The sequence below is a fragment of the Porites lutea genome, chromosome 8, assembly GCF_958299795.1.
Source record: "Porites lutea chromosome 8, jaPorLute2.1, whole genome shotgun sequence".
NCBI lineage: Eukaryota > Metazoa > Cnidaria > Anthozoa > Scleractinia > Poritidae > Porites > Porites lutea.
Genome location: NC_133208.1, coordinates 23,783,709 through 23,802,256, shown reverse-complemented (window position 1 = coordinate 23,802,256; position 18,548 = coordinate 23,783,709). Strand labels below are relative to the sequence as shown.

The 18,548-nt window shown below is 37.9% G+C and overlaps 3 protein-coding genes across 3 annotated transcripts in view; 1 reads left to right on the top strand and 2 right to left on the bottom strand.

Annotated features, from left to right (window-relative positions):
• The window catches only part of LOC140947016 (uncharacterized), a 284,819-nt gene that overhangs the window by 3,712 nt on the left and 262,559 nt on the right, over positions 1-18,548 (bottom strand). The window contains exon 15 of the mRNA XM_073396097.1: positions 1,324-1,446. Within this exon, the coding sequence (XP_073252198.1) occupies positions 1,324-1,446 (123 nt within the window). The remainder of the gene's footprint in view (positions 1-1,323; positions 1,447-18,548) is intronic.
• Positions 8,338-10,641, top strand: LOC140947046 (uncharacterized). Its single transcript, XM_073396125.1, has 2 exons — positions 8,338-9,166; positions 9,942-10,641. Exons 1-2 carry the CDS (start codon positions 8,503-8,505, stop codon positions 10,352-10,354), a joined length of 1,077 nt encoding a protein of 358 aa, XP_073252226.1. The 5' UTR covers positions 8,338-8,502; the 3' UTR covers positions 10,355-10,641.
• On the bottom strand, positions 10,399-12,657 carry LOC140947054 (uncharacterized). The gene is made up of 3 exons (XM_073396138.1): positions 12,577-12,657; positions 12,390-12,459; positions 10,399-11,487 (listed from the first exon to the last, which is right to left on the bottom strand). Exons 2-3 carry the CDS (start codon positions 12,416-12,418, stop codon positions 10,734-10,736), a joined length of 783 nt encoding a protein of 260 aa, XP_073252239.1. The 5' UTR covers positions 12,419-12,459; positions 12,577-12,657; the 3' UTR covers positions 10,399-10,733.

Below are 18,548 nucleotides of genomic sequence, written 5' to 3'. Positions count from 1 at the left end.
CTACAAAAAAGAATGAAAAAGAAGAAGAAGAAGAAGAAGAAGAAGGGAAAGGTACTTTTAACAGTACTTTCGGCCTTTTTTGTTTTATACCTTTTTACCTACTCAAAAGCCCTGAAATGGGAATTCGATACAAACTGTTTAAGAGCTTGCCCTGTGATTTTGTTATTACTGTGCATGGAGAGTGCAATATTTCATGAGGCTGAAGGGATATAGCACTTATTGTTTTTTGTTGTTGTTCTTGTTGTTGTTTAACCTGCCTTCAAACTTTTATTTGATTGTATCTCATCTTCGTAACACGTAGATTACTAGTTTTTTTTAAATTGTATTTCTTCTGTCAGTTCATTGTCCTAGTTTAGGGATATAGAATCCTGATGGTACTTCAAAAAACGTGGCATGGATATCAAAAAATTTTGGCCGATCTCAAAATCTCGGAAGCAGATGGGTCTCGAAGTCTCGTTTTAGGGTGATTTTTTGGCCTCTGAGTCTCGAATTTTTATGCCAACGGGTCTAGGAGTCTCGGATTTGTCGTGTTTTTTTTTTCTTTTTCGGTCTTCTGGAGTCGAAGTTTTCAGAGTTTATGTATGCCACAGCTTACCAAACTGAGCCAGTAAATAAGATACATAAATCAGTAAACAAGACAAAGGAGTATATCGGTGGGCTTTCGCTAGCTTCCAGTTACGATTTCGGACATTTTGTTCAGCTTTATTAGTACCATTATCTAGAAATTTTTGACGCTTGGAGTCTCCCGCTCGGATTTTTCCAGTCTCGAGCTTGGAATTAATAAATCGCTTGTTATAAGTCTCGGTCTCGAATCTCCATTCTCGGAAAGTCTCGAATTTACCACATACCCCTTAGTCCCCATTGTAACGAATTCGTTACTAATTCCTCATTGCTGTAAAACCATAACACATAGGCCAGAAGCACTTTTTTCAAGTCAATTGTTCTTATTACTAGTCTATTTATAATAGTTTTTAAAAGTTTGTTGTCTGTTATTCTCATTGTAGTTCCTTACGTTACTTATAATCGTGAAAAGTCTGAACCTAGGAGCTCTATTCATTTCATAAGAAGGTTGGAAATGATTGTCCGGGACAAAAACTAACCGGAATAGAGACAGGGAGCAGTATACAAGATCAAATGCTGCGACTGCAGGCTACCTACATTGGTGAAACCTGCAGAAACCTTAGCACGCGACTGACTGCGCACGGACGAGCGATAAAAAATGTTTTTGTTGTAAGTTGTTGTTGTTTGTTTGTTTGTTTTTTTTTTTCAATAAAAAATCCTTAAAAATATAAAAAAAAGGAGAAGAGTTTTAAAAGCACCAACCTGTACAGTTGTAACCATTTCCTCTGTACCCTGGTTTGCAACTACAGTTAAAGGAACCTTCGGTGTTGATGCAGGTGGCATTGTCGCTACAATTGTGAGTGCTCATCTGGCATTCGTCTACGTCTGAAATAAAATGCTGGAAGATATTAACTAAATTCTGCTTCAAACTAACAGGTAGTAAGCTAATGAAAGATTTATACACAAAAACCAGCGGAGTAGCAGAGTGGGTGTTGGTTGAAGTCCACCATTGAGTTTTAGCTTTGTTACAATATTTAAAACATACTTTTAGATAGTTGTTAGGCCCCGTTTATATGGAGAAAACTTTCCCCGGGCTGGGTAGAAAGGTCACTGGCCTACCCGAGCTACCCTGGGCGAGTCAACTAATTCTACATTCGTGTAGAAAACTTGGCGAACTGCAGTTATCATGAGAACGAAACGAAAAGTCGGTTCAGCTAGAAATATAACCCGCCTTTAAGCTGGATCTGTCGACCCTTTGTTTTCTTGGTAGGGTTGTACTGTCCCAATTTGTAATAATCATCACACTTTGCAATACCTGTCGCAATTTGTAATAAATCCATCACACTTGGTAATACCTGTCGCAATTTGTAATAAATCCATCACACTTTGTAATACCTGTCGCAATTTGTAATAAACCGTGTCGCACTTTTGTAATAAACTAAGCTGTCGCAATTTGTAATAATCCTCGCACTTTGCAATACCTGTCGCAATTTGTAATAAATCCATCACACTTTGTAATACCTGTCGCAATTTGTAATAAACCGTGTCGCACTTTGTAATAAAAAAGCTGTCGCAATTTGAACAACTGTCCATCGCACTTCGTAATAAACTAAGCTGTCGCAATTTGTAATGATGACCTTCGCACTTTGTTGTAAACTTAAATTATTTTCTTTGGTCAAACATGCATGTCCTCCGTTATAAATTTGTCTGCCTTGATTGATCACATGACCAACGAGAATCGCTTTTATGAAAGACATGAAACTTCCTGTGACATGTAACCAAAAAAAAGATGTGAATCATTTGATATATTTGAATTCAAAAATATTTAAATAACAAAAGCAAAATTTAACAACAAAAATTCATGAATAACCTGGTATTCGTCGACCAAATTCGGATCCATGTTTGCTTGCACGTGACTGTCTTCGGGAGGAGAAGATAATCCCTTATATAGGGTAGGTAGGTATGGATCGCGTGAAAGGGTATGGTTTTTGAGGATCTCGAACCTTAAATAGGGTATCCATTTTGTGAAAAAAAAGTAATCTTGAACACCCTCGGAAGAATTGCACGGTCTTAAGAGTTGAACGCACACGGTATTTGCTTTATGAGAGGGCTCCATAGAAGAAAATTGTTTTAAGATGAAATGAGTACTTCCTTTGTTCCTATATGGGACCGAATCAAGAGAGAATAATGGACCAAATGGTCAGCCGGCTAAGTGTATGACCCCAAGTGAGTTTTATAAAAACATGTGCATACAAAAGTATTGGAAAGCGACTAATTGGATTTTATTAACTACAAAAACCGTGGACGAAGATCCTGCTAGTTGTAAACGTTGCATCTCTAGAAAAGAGATCAAATGAGCCAAAATATAAAGAAACAAGAACGAGAAGTCCGAAGACTACAGCAAAGTTGATTTAAAACAACGTATTAAAGGCTGGTATGGCCAGCCGAAATATTGTTATAAAAAACAATATACGTTGTTTTAAATCAGCTTTGCTGTAGTCTTCGGACTTCTCGTAATTGGATTTTGTATTTATGTTTCTTCTGTGCTTCGACGATTTGCCACTGGTGAAGCATTTGTTTATTTGCAGTAAACATTTTGAATTTTTCCAGGCCTCGTCTGATTAAGTTGGCCAAAATATGGAAACCTTCTTTTAAGATTTCGCGTTAGACAAGGCAGTGTTGTGTCGACCTGTTATAAGATCTAAAAAGAAAAGCTTGAACTTTCCTGTTGTCCTTATTCGAATGATGTAAGGATGGATCTTAGTCAAATAACAAATCAACATTGATTAAAAAAATATGTTTAGGACCGCGAATAAAGTTAAATGGCTTGAATGAGCGGAGATACGTTGTAATTTTGTAAGTTACGCACTTGCAGACGTCATCATCTTTTTTATGAAGTACCATTCATATTTTGGCATTGCATTAATGTTAACGAAGTAAGTTGAATCACTGTCAAAAAATTATTAAAAAGTACGATGGAATTATTACAAATTGCGACAGCTTAGCTTATTACAAAGTGCGATGGACCGTTGTTACAAATTGCAACACTGAGGTTTTTTATTGCAAAGTGCGAAACGGCTTATTACAAATTGCGACAGGTATTAGAAAGTGTGATGGATTTATTACAAAGTGCGATGATTATTACAAATTGCGACAGGAATCCATCCCTTGCACCGAATTCATGTCAGGAGAAGGTTTCTGTTGACGACTATTTCAAAGGTCGAAATTGAAGACGAAAGTGTTATTCTAACAACTAATAAATGAGTCTTCATGATACCCAACATATAACATCCCGATAAAATACCCTTAGTTAACTTAACAGTAACCACTAGACAACCTCCCCTTAATTTTAAGTATAAATCAAACTGGGTAAGAGTAAACTAGACCAAAACTAAAGTTTCCATCGTTTGCATTTTTATTGTTTAACAGTATACCATGAGTAGACAATGATGCTTTTTTTCTAATGCATTAAGTACTTCCACAATATACAGCTATTTCGTGAAAGGTACGTTGTCGGAAAAAATGTGCGCAAAAGGTAATTTGGCATATGATCAATATTAATACTGAAAGTGAAGAATGATCATCGCAGTAAATTTTCCAATTTAAGCAATTGGAAAGAAGAAGCCTGAAAAAAAAAATCAGGGCTTCAACGGGATTCGAACCCGTGACCCCCGAGTTACCAGTGCGTTGCTCTACCGACTGAGCTATGAAGCCACACATTGGGAGCGAGGTCAGTTTATTGAGTTCATGTCTCCCTTGAGGAGTGAAATGATGTGAAGTATATGAAATAATTCATTCTTGCTTAAATTGGAAAATTTACTGCGATGATCATTCTTCACTTTCATCTACAACCGCAGTTCAAAAATGAATTATTTCACATACTTCACATCAATATTAATACTGTTTAAAACACTGTTCCTGACGCTGTAGCTGTCGAACCTCCTTTTGTTTCTTTTCTTTAGCACTCGCAAACATACGTGTGGCATGACCTCTCGTGCCATTTTTTTCATATTTCTTGGAAGAACAAAATGAACTCAATGCCACCCACAATACTTGTCGAGTGCACTTTTTCCGACAACCTTTTCCAAAATAGCTGTATACAGTACAATACAAGTACCCGAATACAGTGTAAGACTAGAAGTAGATCGATTATAGTCTGATTTGCTGGGAGACTAGGAAGTAAACGGAAGAGAACAGACAGATTATCGTACCTTCTCGTCTCATATAGAACCTTAGCTCATCTGTCACAAAGTCTTCAGGTCTTTCTTCCTTGGTCTGGCTGTTAAGCTCGCACACTTTGCCCGGAATGTAAAAATTGTAACTCGCACACCTGGGGTCTCTTTCACAGGTGTTCTGGCACTCAACAATGGCCCTCACTGCAAACTCTTTGAAGGTGTGACCCTTGAGAGCTTTGCCAGGAACTGATCTCTCTGAAATTTTACATTGCCCTCCTCCAGCCTCACTTCCGTACATCCCGGATATAAGACAAATTGTGAAGAGTGCCAGGGACATCTTGAAGTCATCGGTTTCTGAAACTTTGAAGAATTTTACACCTTATTTCTCTCAACATCAACTTCCTCTCGGGGTAAAGGCGCCGAAGTATTTAGAGTTCCCATCCCGAGGGCGGCGTCCGGGAAGCAGTCGACAAAGTTTTATAAGGGGAAACCGGAGGCTCCGCCGCGAATGACGTCATATCACGTGTCTCCGTGAGGGCAAGAGTGTGAGGGTATTTCTCACTAGAGCTTCTCCGTTTGTAACGGCGTTCTGACGGACCACAATTATGGCGAAACAGCAGTCAACGGCTACGATAAGCCCGCTGTTCTATTGATGTCTTATTTGTGTCTTGCAAAGTAACTTAAGGCGCAGCACTCTTGTTTTTAACCTTGATGATTGCCGGATTTCATAATCAGTCTCGTCTACTAACCTCAAACTCTGTGGGGCGCCACTCACACCCCAGATTCTATAGAATTCTCTATAAAAGTCGCCTCGTGATGACGCTGATTGCCACAGAAAATTTCATTGATAATGCATCCGACGCAGACGTTCAGCTATGCGCAAAGTTTGGAACCGGTCAAGCTCTTAGCTATGTACAAACGGACGCAACAACTCCCAACATTGTTGGCCCGACAATAGACTGCAAAACAGTCCGTATTTCTGCGTATTCAAGTACGCGCGAGCAGTCAAACAAAAGGTCTGGAAAGAGGCTGAAAACAGAGAGCTAGTCAAGACTGTTTTTTTCTCTAGCCTCACACGCCCTACGGGCGAAAACTTGGGACAGAAATATGATATTAAGGAGATTATGACACTTCTTTGGAGTAATTTTTGCCTCTTCGTTCATGTATCACGGTTATTACTCCATTCTTAAAAGACTGGAAATTTATCTACATTTTATTTGAATTCAAACATAGTTACAATTTTTTTTTTATTCTTCAGGACGTTATTCGTCAAACACTACACTTCATATGAAAGTTTCTGAAGTCCGATTTTCAATGGCAGGATTAGATCGCGCAAAATTCGTCTCCAACTGATTTCAAATTTTTTTGTTTATAGTTGTCATTTTTAAAACAGCGAGAGAGAAATTTGATATGGGTTTGTTGATAAAGCTCCTGTTACAGCTCCCGCATGTGTGTGGCGGGGGTTTCTACGCAACACTTAAACTTCCTTCAAGGATAAACATTTTTGGCTCGAACAAAGAATGAAATATAATATGACAGCATTTTAGTGAATGACCCTCTCTACTTTGAAATGTTTTTTCTGTAATTTTTGATACTTTTCTTGCAAACCCTTCACGTATTGGAAGATGTCCAGATATTGCAAGTCCAAATATTTTATTTCTTAATATTTCAAGTTGACTAGCAGAATTTTCATGGTACCGCTGAAGAACATCTTCACGACGGAGAACTCGTGATGCGGCTACACTAACACGAATTAAAACTCTTCCCCACCCCCGGAAGATTCTTTTTGTCAACTGCTTGCTCGTTGTTTGCACCCGCAAATGACGATTCATAATTGTTTTCCGAAAGCTCAATTGCAGTACCGCCACCGAAGTTTGAGTAATAAACGGCTCTAGCTACTTCACAATCGGACTCTTTAGGCTGTTTCTAACATTCACTGCGAACAACTAATTTGAAATGCGACTTTGAAAAACTAACATAATTAAAAAGCCAAGAAACTTGTGAATGCCACCAGTGCCAACATGGAGTGTTAAAAAACAAAAGAAAGATGAACAATAGAGGCATTTTTCGTCACCGTATTTTGCATCCTTTGAGGAATCCTCGCCAATGTAAAAATAAGCCGTTTATCGGCCTTCAGCTCGTGGTAGGGCAACGCACGAGGGGAATGAATCACATAAACCCTCGCTTCAGGCCGATAACCCTTACTTATTAGTGGTAGTATTTTTAAGGAATCATAATTATTTGTAAATATTCGCCTAATTCAACCTCTCGGTTGCGATGTGATTATAAATAAATTATGTATTTATCTCTATCTATCTCAGTCAAGAAATAAACTCTAGCACGCTATTTTTAAAACATCGTTAAAACTCGAATTAATTGGTCTGCCAGTCAGTAAAATTTTTAGTGAATGACCCTCTCTACATTGAAAAGTTTTTCTGTAATTTTTGATACTTTTCCTGCAAACCCTTCACGTACGTAGTATTTGAATGGAAGACGTCCAGATATTGCAAGTCCAAATATTTTATTTCTTAATATTTCAAGTTGACTAGCAGAATTTCAGAGTACCGCTGAAGAACATCTTCACGACGGGGAACTCGTGATGCGGCTACACGAACACGAATTAAAACTCTTCCCCACCCCCGGAAGACTCTTTTTCCATTTCAAAAAGAAAGAAAAAACTTGTAAAATGAAATTAGAACACATACCATCAATGCAGGCAAAGGCAACCTTTAAGAAAAACAGCAGTAGGAAGAAAACCCCAACTTGAAGGGGAACATACATGTTCCCCTCTTTTCCTTCTCTGCCGCAACGTGAAAGTTGCTGCTAATAACTTGTGCAGAAAATTAAAACGTTCACAGTCATGTCATGCGTATTAATAGCTCAAGGGCTAATTAATTGTTCTGCGAGCCAGTCAAATTATGAAACGAACATTATATGACCATTGAAGCTGCACTGTTGTTTTTGGACAATTGCCCCAAAGCAGATCTAAAGTGATTGTTATTTTTTAAAACAATTTGCAAAATGAAGCTTTTAACGTTTTTCAGTGCGCGTGGTCTTTTAAACAGCTGATTTTCAGACTTTTGCGACTCCAGTATTTTTCAAGGGCAAGAGAGGCGCTTTTGTCTTGGGATACTATTACATGGTTCAGTTGTCAGAACATCGCTACTTTATTTCTGACATAAACATTATTAAGACCCTGTTTACTTGGAGTGGGGTCCCCTGTCTAGTGGGGTAGGTTTCTTTTGTTTTGTGTCCCCCAGAGCGTGAAAACAAAAGAAACCAACAACTACACTAGACCGGGGTCCCCCACTCCATGTGAACAGGCCCTAACATCGATAAATGTTTGTCACAGCGAGCTAATTATCACCCCCCGTGAAAATGGGCCTTAAAATATGCGCATCTACTTTAATAAAACAAGCAAGCGGAAAGCGGTCTAAGTTGTTAACCTGAGTATTAGCGTAGGTGTTAAAGAGAGGAACACTCTAGTTATCAAATGAAATTTAATTTTAGTTCTTATTTTGGATTGGTCAATTTGAAATCTTAAGAGGTGTAAGGCCTGGGTGAAATGTATGTTCGGAGAGTATGAATGATTGGCAATAGGGACCTTAAGATTTGAGGACGGCGTCTTAAAATCCAACGTCGTGGCATACAGGGGCCTGGGGAGAGCGCGACGTTCTAGACGCGGGAACTTTGACTTAAGAAGTTCCGCGTAAACAACGAGACGTGAAACTTCTATTCATCTGAGAATTAAGCTGTTTTATATATCATGACGACTTTTAGGAACGCGCGAGACCTGCTTCTGTTGACCTTTTGCGAGGGTTCGATCACGGAAGACGAATTTCTGTTGCTTTACGACCTAAACACTTCGAAAAATCCAGAATATCCGTACTGGGATTACAAGAAATTCTGCCTACAAGACAAAGACGAGGCTGAATGCAAGACAGAATTCCGCTTCCAAAAGAATGATATTCCTCTTCTGCTGAATGTCCTTGGATTGCCAGAAAAGATCACATGCAAACAGGGGACAGTTTGCAGAGGCACCGAAGCGTTATGTATGTTGCTAAAGCGACTTGCATACCCATGTCGATACAGCGATTTGATGAGCACTTTCGGTAGACCGGTTCCTGAAATCTCAATGATAAGCAATCAAGTTGTTGATTTTATCTTTGAGCACCACAGTCACCGGATCACTGGTTGGAATCACACAGTTCTGAACGCCCATTCATTGCAGATCTATGCTGACGCTGTCTCGAACAGAGGAGCAGCGCTGGACAACTGTTTCGGCTTCGTAGATGGAACAGTTCGGCCAATTTGTCGACCAGACCTCAATCAAAGACTGGTATACAATGGCCATAAAAGGGTTCATGCCCTAAAATTTCAATCAGTTGTCACGCCAAATGGATTAGTTGCTAATCTTTACGGTCCTGTAGGTAAGTTTTCTTTTTAAGTATAGCTTTCACTTGCAAGTTTCTTTCTTACCTTGAGACTGCTTGAGAGGATAGTCCTCAGCTGAAAACCTTGGGAAAAAAATGGATTAAAAAAAAATTCAGGAGCTAATGAGTGATACCTCCTGAAAAATCGAATCACCTTTTTACACACCAACTGGACTAATGATCTGTTGTCTTCTCTTCCACTGTTGCTCTTTAAACTGCTGTAGCATTTGATACACCATCAAGTGAACATCCTTGCATAATCACTAATCGCATGCCCCCATTTGATATTCTGTTTGTTTGCATGATATATAGAAAACTGTCTGTGTTTGTTCATTTCGTTATATGTTTTCTTTTTGTTACTTTTAATCTAAATATTTTTAATTATATCTGAATATATACACTGAACCCAAACCATACAAGTCACTGGCTTTGACCTTTAAATAAATAAACCTCTTTGGATAAATAGATTTTGGATGTTTAAGATAATTTTGGATGTTTAGTTTAAAACTTAACCAAGATCCAATAAAGCAAACACAATTAATGTGGAGTATTTGCCTTACTAAAGGGTGGAGTGCTACATCCAAAATTTAAAAATCTAAAAATCAGATAGCCTCTCTCCCAAGCTGAAACTTACATTCCATTATGTATGTAACACTCTCTTTACCATTAGAAAATCCTGTAATAATTTTTTTTTCAAATTTGACAAGAGGTTCATTGCACATCATGAATGTAGTATGAATGTTTTTGGGGTTTCTTTGTTCGTATTTTTCAGAGGGCAAAAAGCATGATGCAGGGATGCTGCGGGACTCTGGCCTCTACAATGATCTTCAACGCTATGCATTCTCACCAACAGGCCAGCCACTATGCATTTATGGGGATCCTGCTTATCCATTACGAATACACATTCAAGCACCATTTAGAAATGGAATCTTGACCCCCCAGATGCAAAACTTTAATGCCGCAATGAGCACAGTGCGAACCTCAGTGGAATGGTTGTTTGGGGATGTGGTGAATTCTTTCTGTTTTCTTGACTTCAAGAAAAACTTAAAGATAGGCCTGAGTCAAATAGGAAAAATGTACATAGTTTGTGTGCTACTCAGGAATGCCCTGACATGCCTATATGGAAATTCCACTTCCGAGTTTTTCAATTTGGATCCCCCCACTTTACAAGAATACTTTGCTTAATGCCCTATTTTTTTTCCTATCACAATAACAACAACAACAACAGCTTAACAGCAACAAAGCATTTTTTCTGTTGTTTGTCTATAACAGCTCCAACTGGACAGTCTATTTAGACTAAAAAAATATTTCACTTTGATATGTGAAATGTATGAAATTGAAATATTAAAGATCCAACAAGTACTTGAAACATACAAGCCAGTTATACAGTTAAAATGTAATAATCCTTAACATTGAAAAAGGGTGAGACTAATACCAAGTACACAGGTTGAAATAAAGTTTCAGAAAGCCAAGGTCTTATCTGTTAATATTCAGAGCCTGTCTGGTAAACACAACCAATTAAAACACAACTTAGTGGGCAGAAAAGACTTGTTGTTCACTAGTTCTAGCCCATTTTGTTGGTAAGTTTATCAAGCACGGCCATGAAAGCCTGGGACTGTTGCATCATCATCATTTGGATGTTATTAGTTTGAACCTGTTGCTGCTGCTGTTGCTCCTGCATTAACTGCATCATGGATTTCTGCTGATCTAGAAATGAGGTTAGCTTTTTTTCTTCCAGTTCCTGTTGTTTACGCTTGAGTGACAGCTCTTCCTCTTTGAGTACTTTGTCACTCTCACTTTTCTCTCGCAGATACTCAATTGTATCATTCCCACTTCTCCTCTTCTTCTTCTGACAATCCTGCTCTCCCTCTTCAACTGCCCTCTTCTGAGTTTCTCCCAACTTTTCCATAGCCAGTTTTCTCATACTTTCTGCCTTATGCTTGTCAGCCTCATCTTTTTCTTTCCTTCTCCCATCACCATCTTGATGTTCAGTTTCTGCAGCTTCTTCCATCTCAATTATCTCTGCTAGTGCTTGTTCAAGCTCTGTGGGTTCAGGGTTTATTCCACTGGCTTTTTCTTCATCTTTCATTTTCTTTTTGTATTTTTTTATCAAAACTGCAATGTGGTCACGCACTGATCGTTTTGTGACAGAAAAGTAGACATCTGATGTGCTGTTCAAGTTGGCACTGATTCTGTCCCACAGCCTTCCTCGTTCGTTTGAATTTTTTTTGGCCGAGTATGGATTGACTGATAAAACTTCTCTACATAAAAGTAGATCATGATCTTTAGTCCACACTTGCACTCCTGGAAAGTTGAGACTGTGCAAAAAAAAAAAAAGGTGTGTATGTTGTAGGTTAAAATGAACCCCAGGTTAAAATGATTTCAACCTAGGTTGATTTGTATTTTCCTTTGTTTTAGATGTAAATTACCCACCTTAACAAAGAAAAATACAAATCAACCTAGGTTGAAATCATTTTAACCTGGATTCATTTTTACCTACAACATGTATTCACTGCCACTGAAAACCAGCTTGTTCAATACCAACCGTCACTTTTTAAAGAGAGTCTCAGGGTTGGTTGATGTGTAAATTTCTCTACATTTCCATAATTTTTTTTCACATCAATTGATCCAAGTTTATTTCTCTTTTCTGATCAAAACTATAAAGACTGTCTATGAAGCATGAAAGAAATCAATTTTTTGTCAGACAGCATGGTGGTCAATTTTAAAAGTAAACAAAGTTTTGAACAAATTATTCTGAGTATAATAAAATACAGCCAGTTAAACTTAAGGATAATCCATAGTCAGTGGAGGGCAGGTGAATTACAAATGAATGATAACAACAAGCAAAATGGTTAGAATGGAACTGAAGGCAAATTGGCAATTGAAGACTGTAAGTTATGCTGACACGGTTGAAAAACAGTAAGATAAAAACTTTCGGGAAGCCATGCAAAAGCTTTCATAAAGTTTCGGTGACATAAAAGTTGCTTGATGCTCGTAAACCTTTTATTTTTTCGATGTCACTCAAACTTCACGTTTTTGAACTGTTTAGGTCGTGTTTGAGAATCGAACATAAATGAATTTCCCCCTGAATTAAACAAAATTCGCCTTCAGTCCCTGAAAACATTAAAATACACACAGTTGTCGATTCTGTCAAGTACGTTATCACTACCCTCAAACAAGTGTGAAAAAATATGAAAAACATGTGAAGGAAAATCCTTACTCTGACATCCCGGATACGCACGAGGCCATTGAACAGAGTGATTTGTTAGCGTTTTCTCACTTCTTTGCACCTGTGGAAAAAAGAGAGGCGTACCAAAAGTAAGAAGATATGTTCTGAATTACAAAAGTGACAAAAATCGGCAAATGAAAGTGCAATTTTATGAAAATTTCAGGTAAAGTCTACTCACGTTCCACTCACGACGCTAAAATCAAAACATGGCGTTCTGTTCAGAGATTGAACGCGGTCCCAGCCAAGAATGGTCATGCGCAATACTCGCAAGAGGCTCATCTTAACTTCCGGTCGCGTTCTACACGGAGGACGTCCTCAAATCTTAAGGTCCCTATTATCTCCCGTTAGGAGACCTAGAACAAAATGAATTTTTCCTCAAAAGTAAATCTTGAGGTTTTCTAGTGCCTTAACTTTTAATTATGGCCAGGTGACGTGACAGGTGACCAAAAATTGAAAATGAAGGAAATTGGCGAGTTGGTGGCGAATTTACTTTGTTTGGATAGACAAATTATCATTTCTGAAAGAGGATAAACACACTTAACTTTCTACGTTTGGAATGAATGTACGCGAAGTTTAAAATTAAAGTTTTAAAAAATTCAAGATTAAATTTGGGCATTTAAAATGTTTTCCCTCATAATATCATAGGTGACGAATTATTCCTTACTTTTGGCTCGAAATTTCAGCTATAATTTCAAATGTGATGCTTTGAGTTAAACAATCAACGGCCTTTAGATTAACGGCTTGGAAACTAAAATTTGATAGCATTTTGTTTTGAATAAGGGTATGGGCATGATTTTCAGTTGAACATGCCTACCGAGCGTAAAAATCGCATCCAGCCTGAGGATTAATGAGAGAGGGAAAATTTTATATATTTAGGCATGACAAAATTCAAGGGAACATTGGTACTTAGAAATAACATCTCATAGGCATGGAAAAAATGGGTTCATGCCCTCGCAGCCCAAAATTGACCCAGCTAAACTTAGGTCCCAGATCTCTCGCCGGGTTAATAATTCATTCCCAGTTTTAGCTCCTCTGGTTTGGCATGCCGGGCATGCCGATGGTGAAGCCAGTTGGTTTGGCATGCCCGGCATGCCAGGCAAGAAATTGGCATGCCCAGCGAGACTGATTTTGATGTTCGCTTCAGCATCATATCCTGAGAATCACATATAATCGCCAAATATATCTTAGGGAGCTTGAAGTTACAGGTTTCATGCCTGGCAATAAATGCAGATTATAACAAAAAAAGTCATGTTTGTCACAATGTGTGTCACGGGATCGACTGGCAAAACTGAAGACAGAACCCTGGATTTATAAATAAAAAGCACAACAAAACAACATTATTCATACATAAAATAGAATACTTAACTTGCAATCAAAGATTAATCCTTTTATTTCAAACCGATACTGACATTTCTGGGTCCACATTTAAATTTGATCGCGGAAAAGCGTCTTAAACAATAAGATAACAAATCTTCTCAGTATAAACTTATCCATGCTTAAGTTTTATCGTGTCGGAATGTTTCCCGGTCAACAGCATTAAAAGACTGGTGAAAATGAAGCTTACCAGGTAGTTCAAGTCAGTACGAGAGTACGACGTTAATACTGCAAAGACGTTCTGATTTGGTGAATTTGGACTGCCTTCTCAGAGAGATTTTGCTTAGTTTTTCAGTGCGCTCCTTGTCGGCTATGCGAATCTCGCAAACTGTTTTACTCCTTGCTGACGATAGTCCTTTGAGCAACGTCATCTGCGTCATCCGAAGATACCCCGAGCACGCACGAAATCGGCCGAATTTCCGCAGAAGTGTTTTCGCGGATGACGAGGAATCTAGTTTGTTGTAGCGTGGCAGTTGTGGCGTCATGATGTCGTCATGTCTCTTCGCACTTGTTTGTCTTTTTTTTCTGCGGTGCATGGTTGAGATGTTGGTGAATGCTGGACAAGAAATGGATTCTGCGAGAGACTGTAAGTACAAATTTAGTATTAATTTGGTAAAGAAAAAAGCCTGAATATCGAACAAGTCCCGTGAATTATCCTTTTGGCATTCAGTTTATCTTGCTGTTGAGCATGCCTAAGAACTCCGGCATAAGTGGTTGTCAACTTGTTCACTGCGGATTATTTCTGTTTGTATGTCTTGTAATCTTCTTCTGCTGCTAAGAAGACTAGAGAAAACTTCAAAAATAAGAAACGAAAGCTAAAAAAATTCAGTTCTAGTTTATAGCTCGAGTATAATTATTTTTGGCGCCTACGGTCATATTTTTCCACTGTACTGGTAAAGTTACTTATTTTTGCTGCATAGTTTGACTGTTGTTTGAAAGACAATCAAACGGATATTACAATCACTTTTGGAGACAAAATAAAATATCCGTAAATCAAATGCCAAAATCAGATTTGGATTTCGCTTTAAAAAAATGAACATGCTGCGCGTGTCAATGCAAAGTTGTAAACAACTCAATATAGCAGTCTGTGAATGTGCGTTTAGGTCCACAAAACTAATTTTTCTTTTAAACATCTCATCAAAGCAAAGACTTAAAGCTTACATTGCTTGTCTACGAGTGTACTACAAAATGCTTTGCTACAGTAAGCCTCTGAGAGGCGATTCTGGTAAATTTATAAGACGCTAAAATGCAAATAATTCTAAGCTTAAACAACCTGGCTGGGTCCGACTTTTGAATTACAAAATGTTCAGGTTTGCCGGCTCTACTTTAAATGAACATGGTTTTTGAAATGATTTTGTAATATTTTAACCCGAAAATTATGATTGGGTTATAAAGCTTTTAAAACGGACGAAAACTAAGCTAATAAACATGTTCATATGTAAAAAACTAAGATTTAGTCGCTTTTTCAACTTTGCTTTGTGGGCCGAAAAATTTACCTTTACGCAAAAACAAAAGCAAATAATGAGGCTTTTATTGGACATATTTTCTGAGAATTTTATCTGATCAATTTAATGTCACTAGCATTGTTTTCGTATAGGAATTTTCCTAATTAAATGAGCTTTTAATTTAATAATTTTGATACTCTATAAACTTCTCATTTGATAGCCTCACTTTTTTATACACCGATTGAGAAACAAATTCGCTCTCGTTAAATCCTATTTTATGACCTATTTATTAGAACTCTAGGTAACATACGAAATGATGTAACCGGACAGGCTTTAACCTTTGGTCCTAATTTATTTTTTCTTCGCAACCCCTAATCAGTGGACGGGCCGTGAAAGAATATCGCCACAAAAAGATGCGAAAAAGTTTTCGCTGAGTTTCCTTTACATATTCCGGCTTTATATAGGTCTACACCCCAATTGCCTGCTTAAAAATGAAACTGTTGTTCAATTAAGTGTCAGTCAAACTCGGTATAATCTTGACTTGCAAATCCAAATGCAAAGGTTTATTTCGCAGTAGAAAAGCGTGTAAACATCATCGAACAGCGCAATGTAAATTGGCTAATGTGAAACCACGTTTCTTTCACTTTATTTACCATGTATTTATCTCAATTGCACACTCTTGTGAAATTACCCTCAGACAATTAGTTGCGACCTTTAATAGACTCAACAAGCCAGTATGAAAATATGTTAAGAGAAGCTGAGCTGTACATGTTCTATTTCTTTTTTTCATATTTCCCTTGCATGTGTTAAGATTCCATTTCTTTTTTGTTACAGGTAACTTCCAGACATGACGAGGAGATAATTACTTTTCTAGAGAGCAATCCTTTGATACCGTCAGTTATTACTGACTTACTTTGAGTTAAAAACGAAGAACACAGACACTGGTAATGACAAAAAAACATTAATCCCTGGCAAGCCTACAAAACAAGAAAGAGGAACTCAGACTCCTTATCAAAATGTGAAACAAGATAAAAAGAGCTTTTCTACTCTAACGTAGGGAAAATTGCGTTCGAGAGATTTGTAATTGCAACGTTATATTCAAGCACATTGCATTGTCAAACATCATAATTTGCTGAATAATGAACAGTGATTTGGGGGCTTAGCTCAGTTTGTAATGAACTTTGAAAGATATTCTATAACCTTGTATTTTTAAAAGCTTTCATGGAACATAGATGCATTTTATTATACAATGAAAATAGTCTCTGTCTCTCTTTTTACTGATTTCAGTCAATTCCATTTTATTCGCAAAGTGAAATGGGAATCCTATTAAAGACTCATTAAAAGGGGTGAGAAGTTTTTACAATCCCCCAATCGGTCATGTCCACGATGACGCTGTTTTATTACTTCGGCAGAATCCCTCAGGGTTTTACTTTCTTGTGAAAATTAGAGCTTTTGTTATTTAAACTTCGCTGGGACAACCAAATCTATGAAAATGAAAAGTAGCAATGACGTTATCGTGTAACCGTACATCAAAAGATAAGCACTGTGATCTGTTTATTTATTTTTTTTTTAGCCAGGCTTAAAATATCTGTAGATTCAAGGAATTATAACCTGTGCGTTGAAACATACCAGAGACCGATTTTGGCATGCCCGGCATGACCCAGATGATGCATGGCACGCCCGGCATTCCAGAGAATTTAGCATGCCGGGCATGTCAGAAAATTTGGCATGCCCGGCATGCCGGGGATTTTGCTGGGTATGAATTACCTATTACTAGAACCTAGGCTTCTCGCGGCCTGGGTGAGAAGGTCACAGAACCTCAAATTATGCTTACAGGGCATGCGAAATTCTGTTGCATGCCAATTTCAATGCAAAACCACTCTGGGGCCACCCCCTCTATTACCAGTGAGCAAATCATTGACGATAGGCATGGGAAAAATCCTTGCATGCTAACCAACATTGAAAACGTAGCAGAAATGTCCTCAATTGCTGAGTCATGCCCTAGGGGAGGCTTTAAAATACAGAATTTCCTGACATGGATGAGGGAATTTTCCGTAAACAGCATGTGATCATGCCGGCTAGGACGTATTGCCTCCGTATTGCCCCTTTTTACAGCTAGCTAGGCTCATTTTTAGGTTTCATGGCCTGAAATGACGAAAAATTCATGCCCTAAATGTAAAAAGTCCAAAAACGTCCTCGAAATTTTAGTTTCCAAGCCGTTAGATTCTAAACCAAGTTGTTCATGTATCGCTCATAAGTCTCATAAAAAAAAGTCATCAGTAAAGCTTTGATTCGTACGTCCTTCTCGCCGAAAACTGAATTACAAGGTCGTATTTAAGTTTGGTCAATTATTTTGAAGGTCTCTACAAGTTCCCTACAAAACAGAATTATTATAAAACAGAGATATCGAAAAGACTGACCCAATATCGGTGAGATTAAGAGAGACAAAACATTAAAAACATGCCGCATATTCAAATTGTTTCTAACAACACATTATTCTAGTTAGATCTCAATAAAAGTAATTTTTGCATTTCAAATTAATCAGTGTAGCGCCGGTCTAAAAACTTAATCCCTCTATGATGCAGAAATGAGATGCTCAGAGTCAAATAAGGGCAGCTCTTTTTCAGTTTAAACTATTAAATTCTTTTCCTGCAGTGTCGCTACAGCCACAATAAATAAATAATCTACCAAACATTCTTAAGAAAACTCATAAGTCATTGACCAAAACAATCCTTAATTAAACGTAGCCGCTCACACTATTCCGTTTTCTTTTTTTTTTTTTTCCACAGTAAAAGTAGAGAAAACATTAGATCCTATACACTTGTTACAGTCAACTCTTGCCGTATTATCACACCCTGAAATACGAACAGCAGCTCAATCCCAGGCAAAAAAATGTTGCAGACGTTTGACTGAAATAGAGTCCCACTATTACCGACTCTCGCTAATGAGAGGTTCTTACAGCGTCCGGTATTGGGTATAAAGGGAGTTGATTGTATACTGGACGACGAGTACAGTTAACAGAGGGTCTGAATGGGGTTTAGTGTTTAGTGTTATTTGCCCATAATTTTTCGTGTTTGCTGGTAAATTGGACAATTTTTTAATGTTTGCCGTTTCCGAAGAAAGTACTGTAAAGTGTTTGGAGGGTTCTTCCGACATCTTCAGCAATGTTCGAGCCTCTTCGTTAGTCTTCGAAAACCTTCGGTAGTCTTAGGGAATCTTCGGAAATCTGAAATAAATTGTTGTAAAATAGCCGAAAACAAAACTCCTTTATATATTAAACAAAATAACATTGGCCTTTTTGGAGCCGTTTTTGCTTCTTTCTGAGAAAAAT

Excerpts from the sequence above, each read along its gene's own strand:
- LOC140947046 (XM_073396125.1), top strand. The coding sequence starts at position 8,503 with ATGACGACTTTTAGGAACGCGCGAGACCTGCTTCTGTTGACCTTTTGC. Across the intron at positions 9,167-9,941 it reads TAATCTTTACGGTCCTGTAG|AGGGCAAAAAGCATGATGCA; the intron begins GTAAGTTTTCTT and ends CGTATTTTTCAG.
- LOC140947054 (XM_073396138.1), bottom strand. The coding sequence starts at position 12,418 with ATGGCCTCGTGCGTATCCGGGATGTCAGA. Across the intron at positions 11,488-12,389 it reads TGCGTATCCGGGATGTCAGA|TCTCAACTTTCCAGGAGTGC; the intron begins GTAAGGATTTTC and ends TTTTTTGCACAG.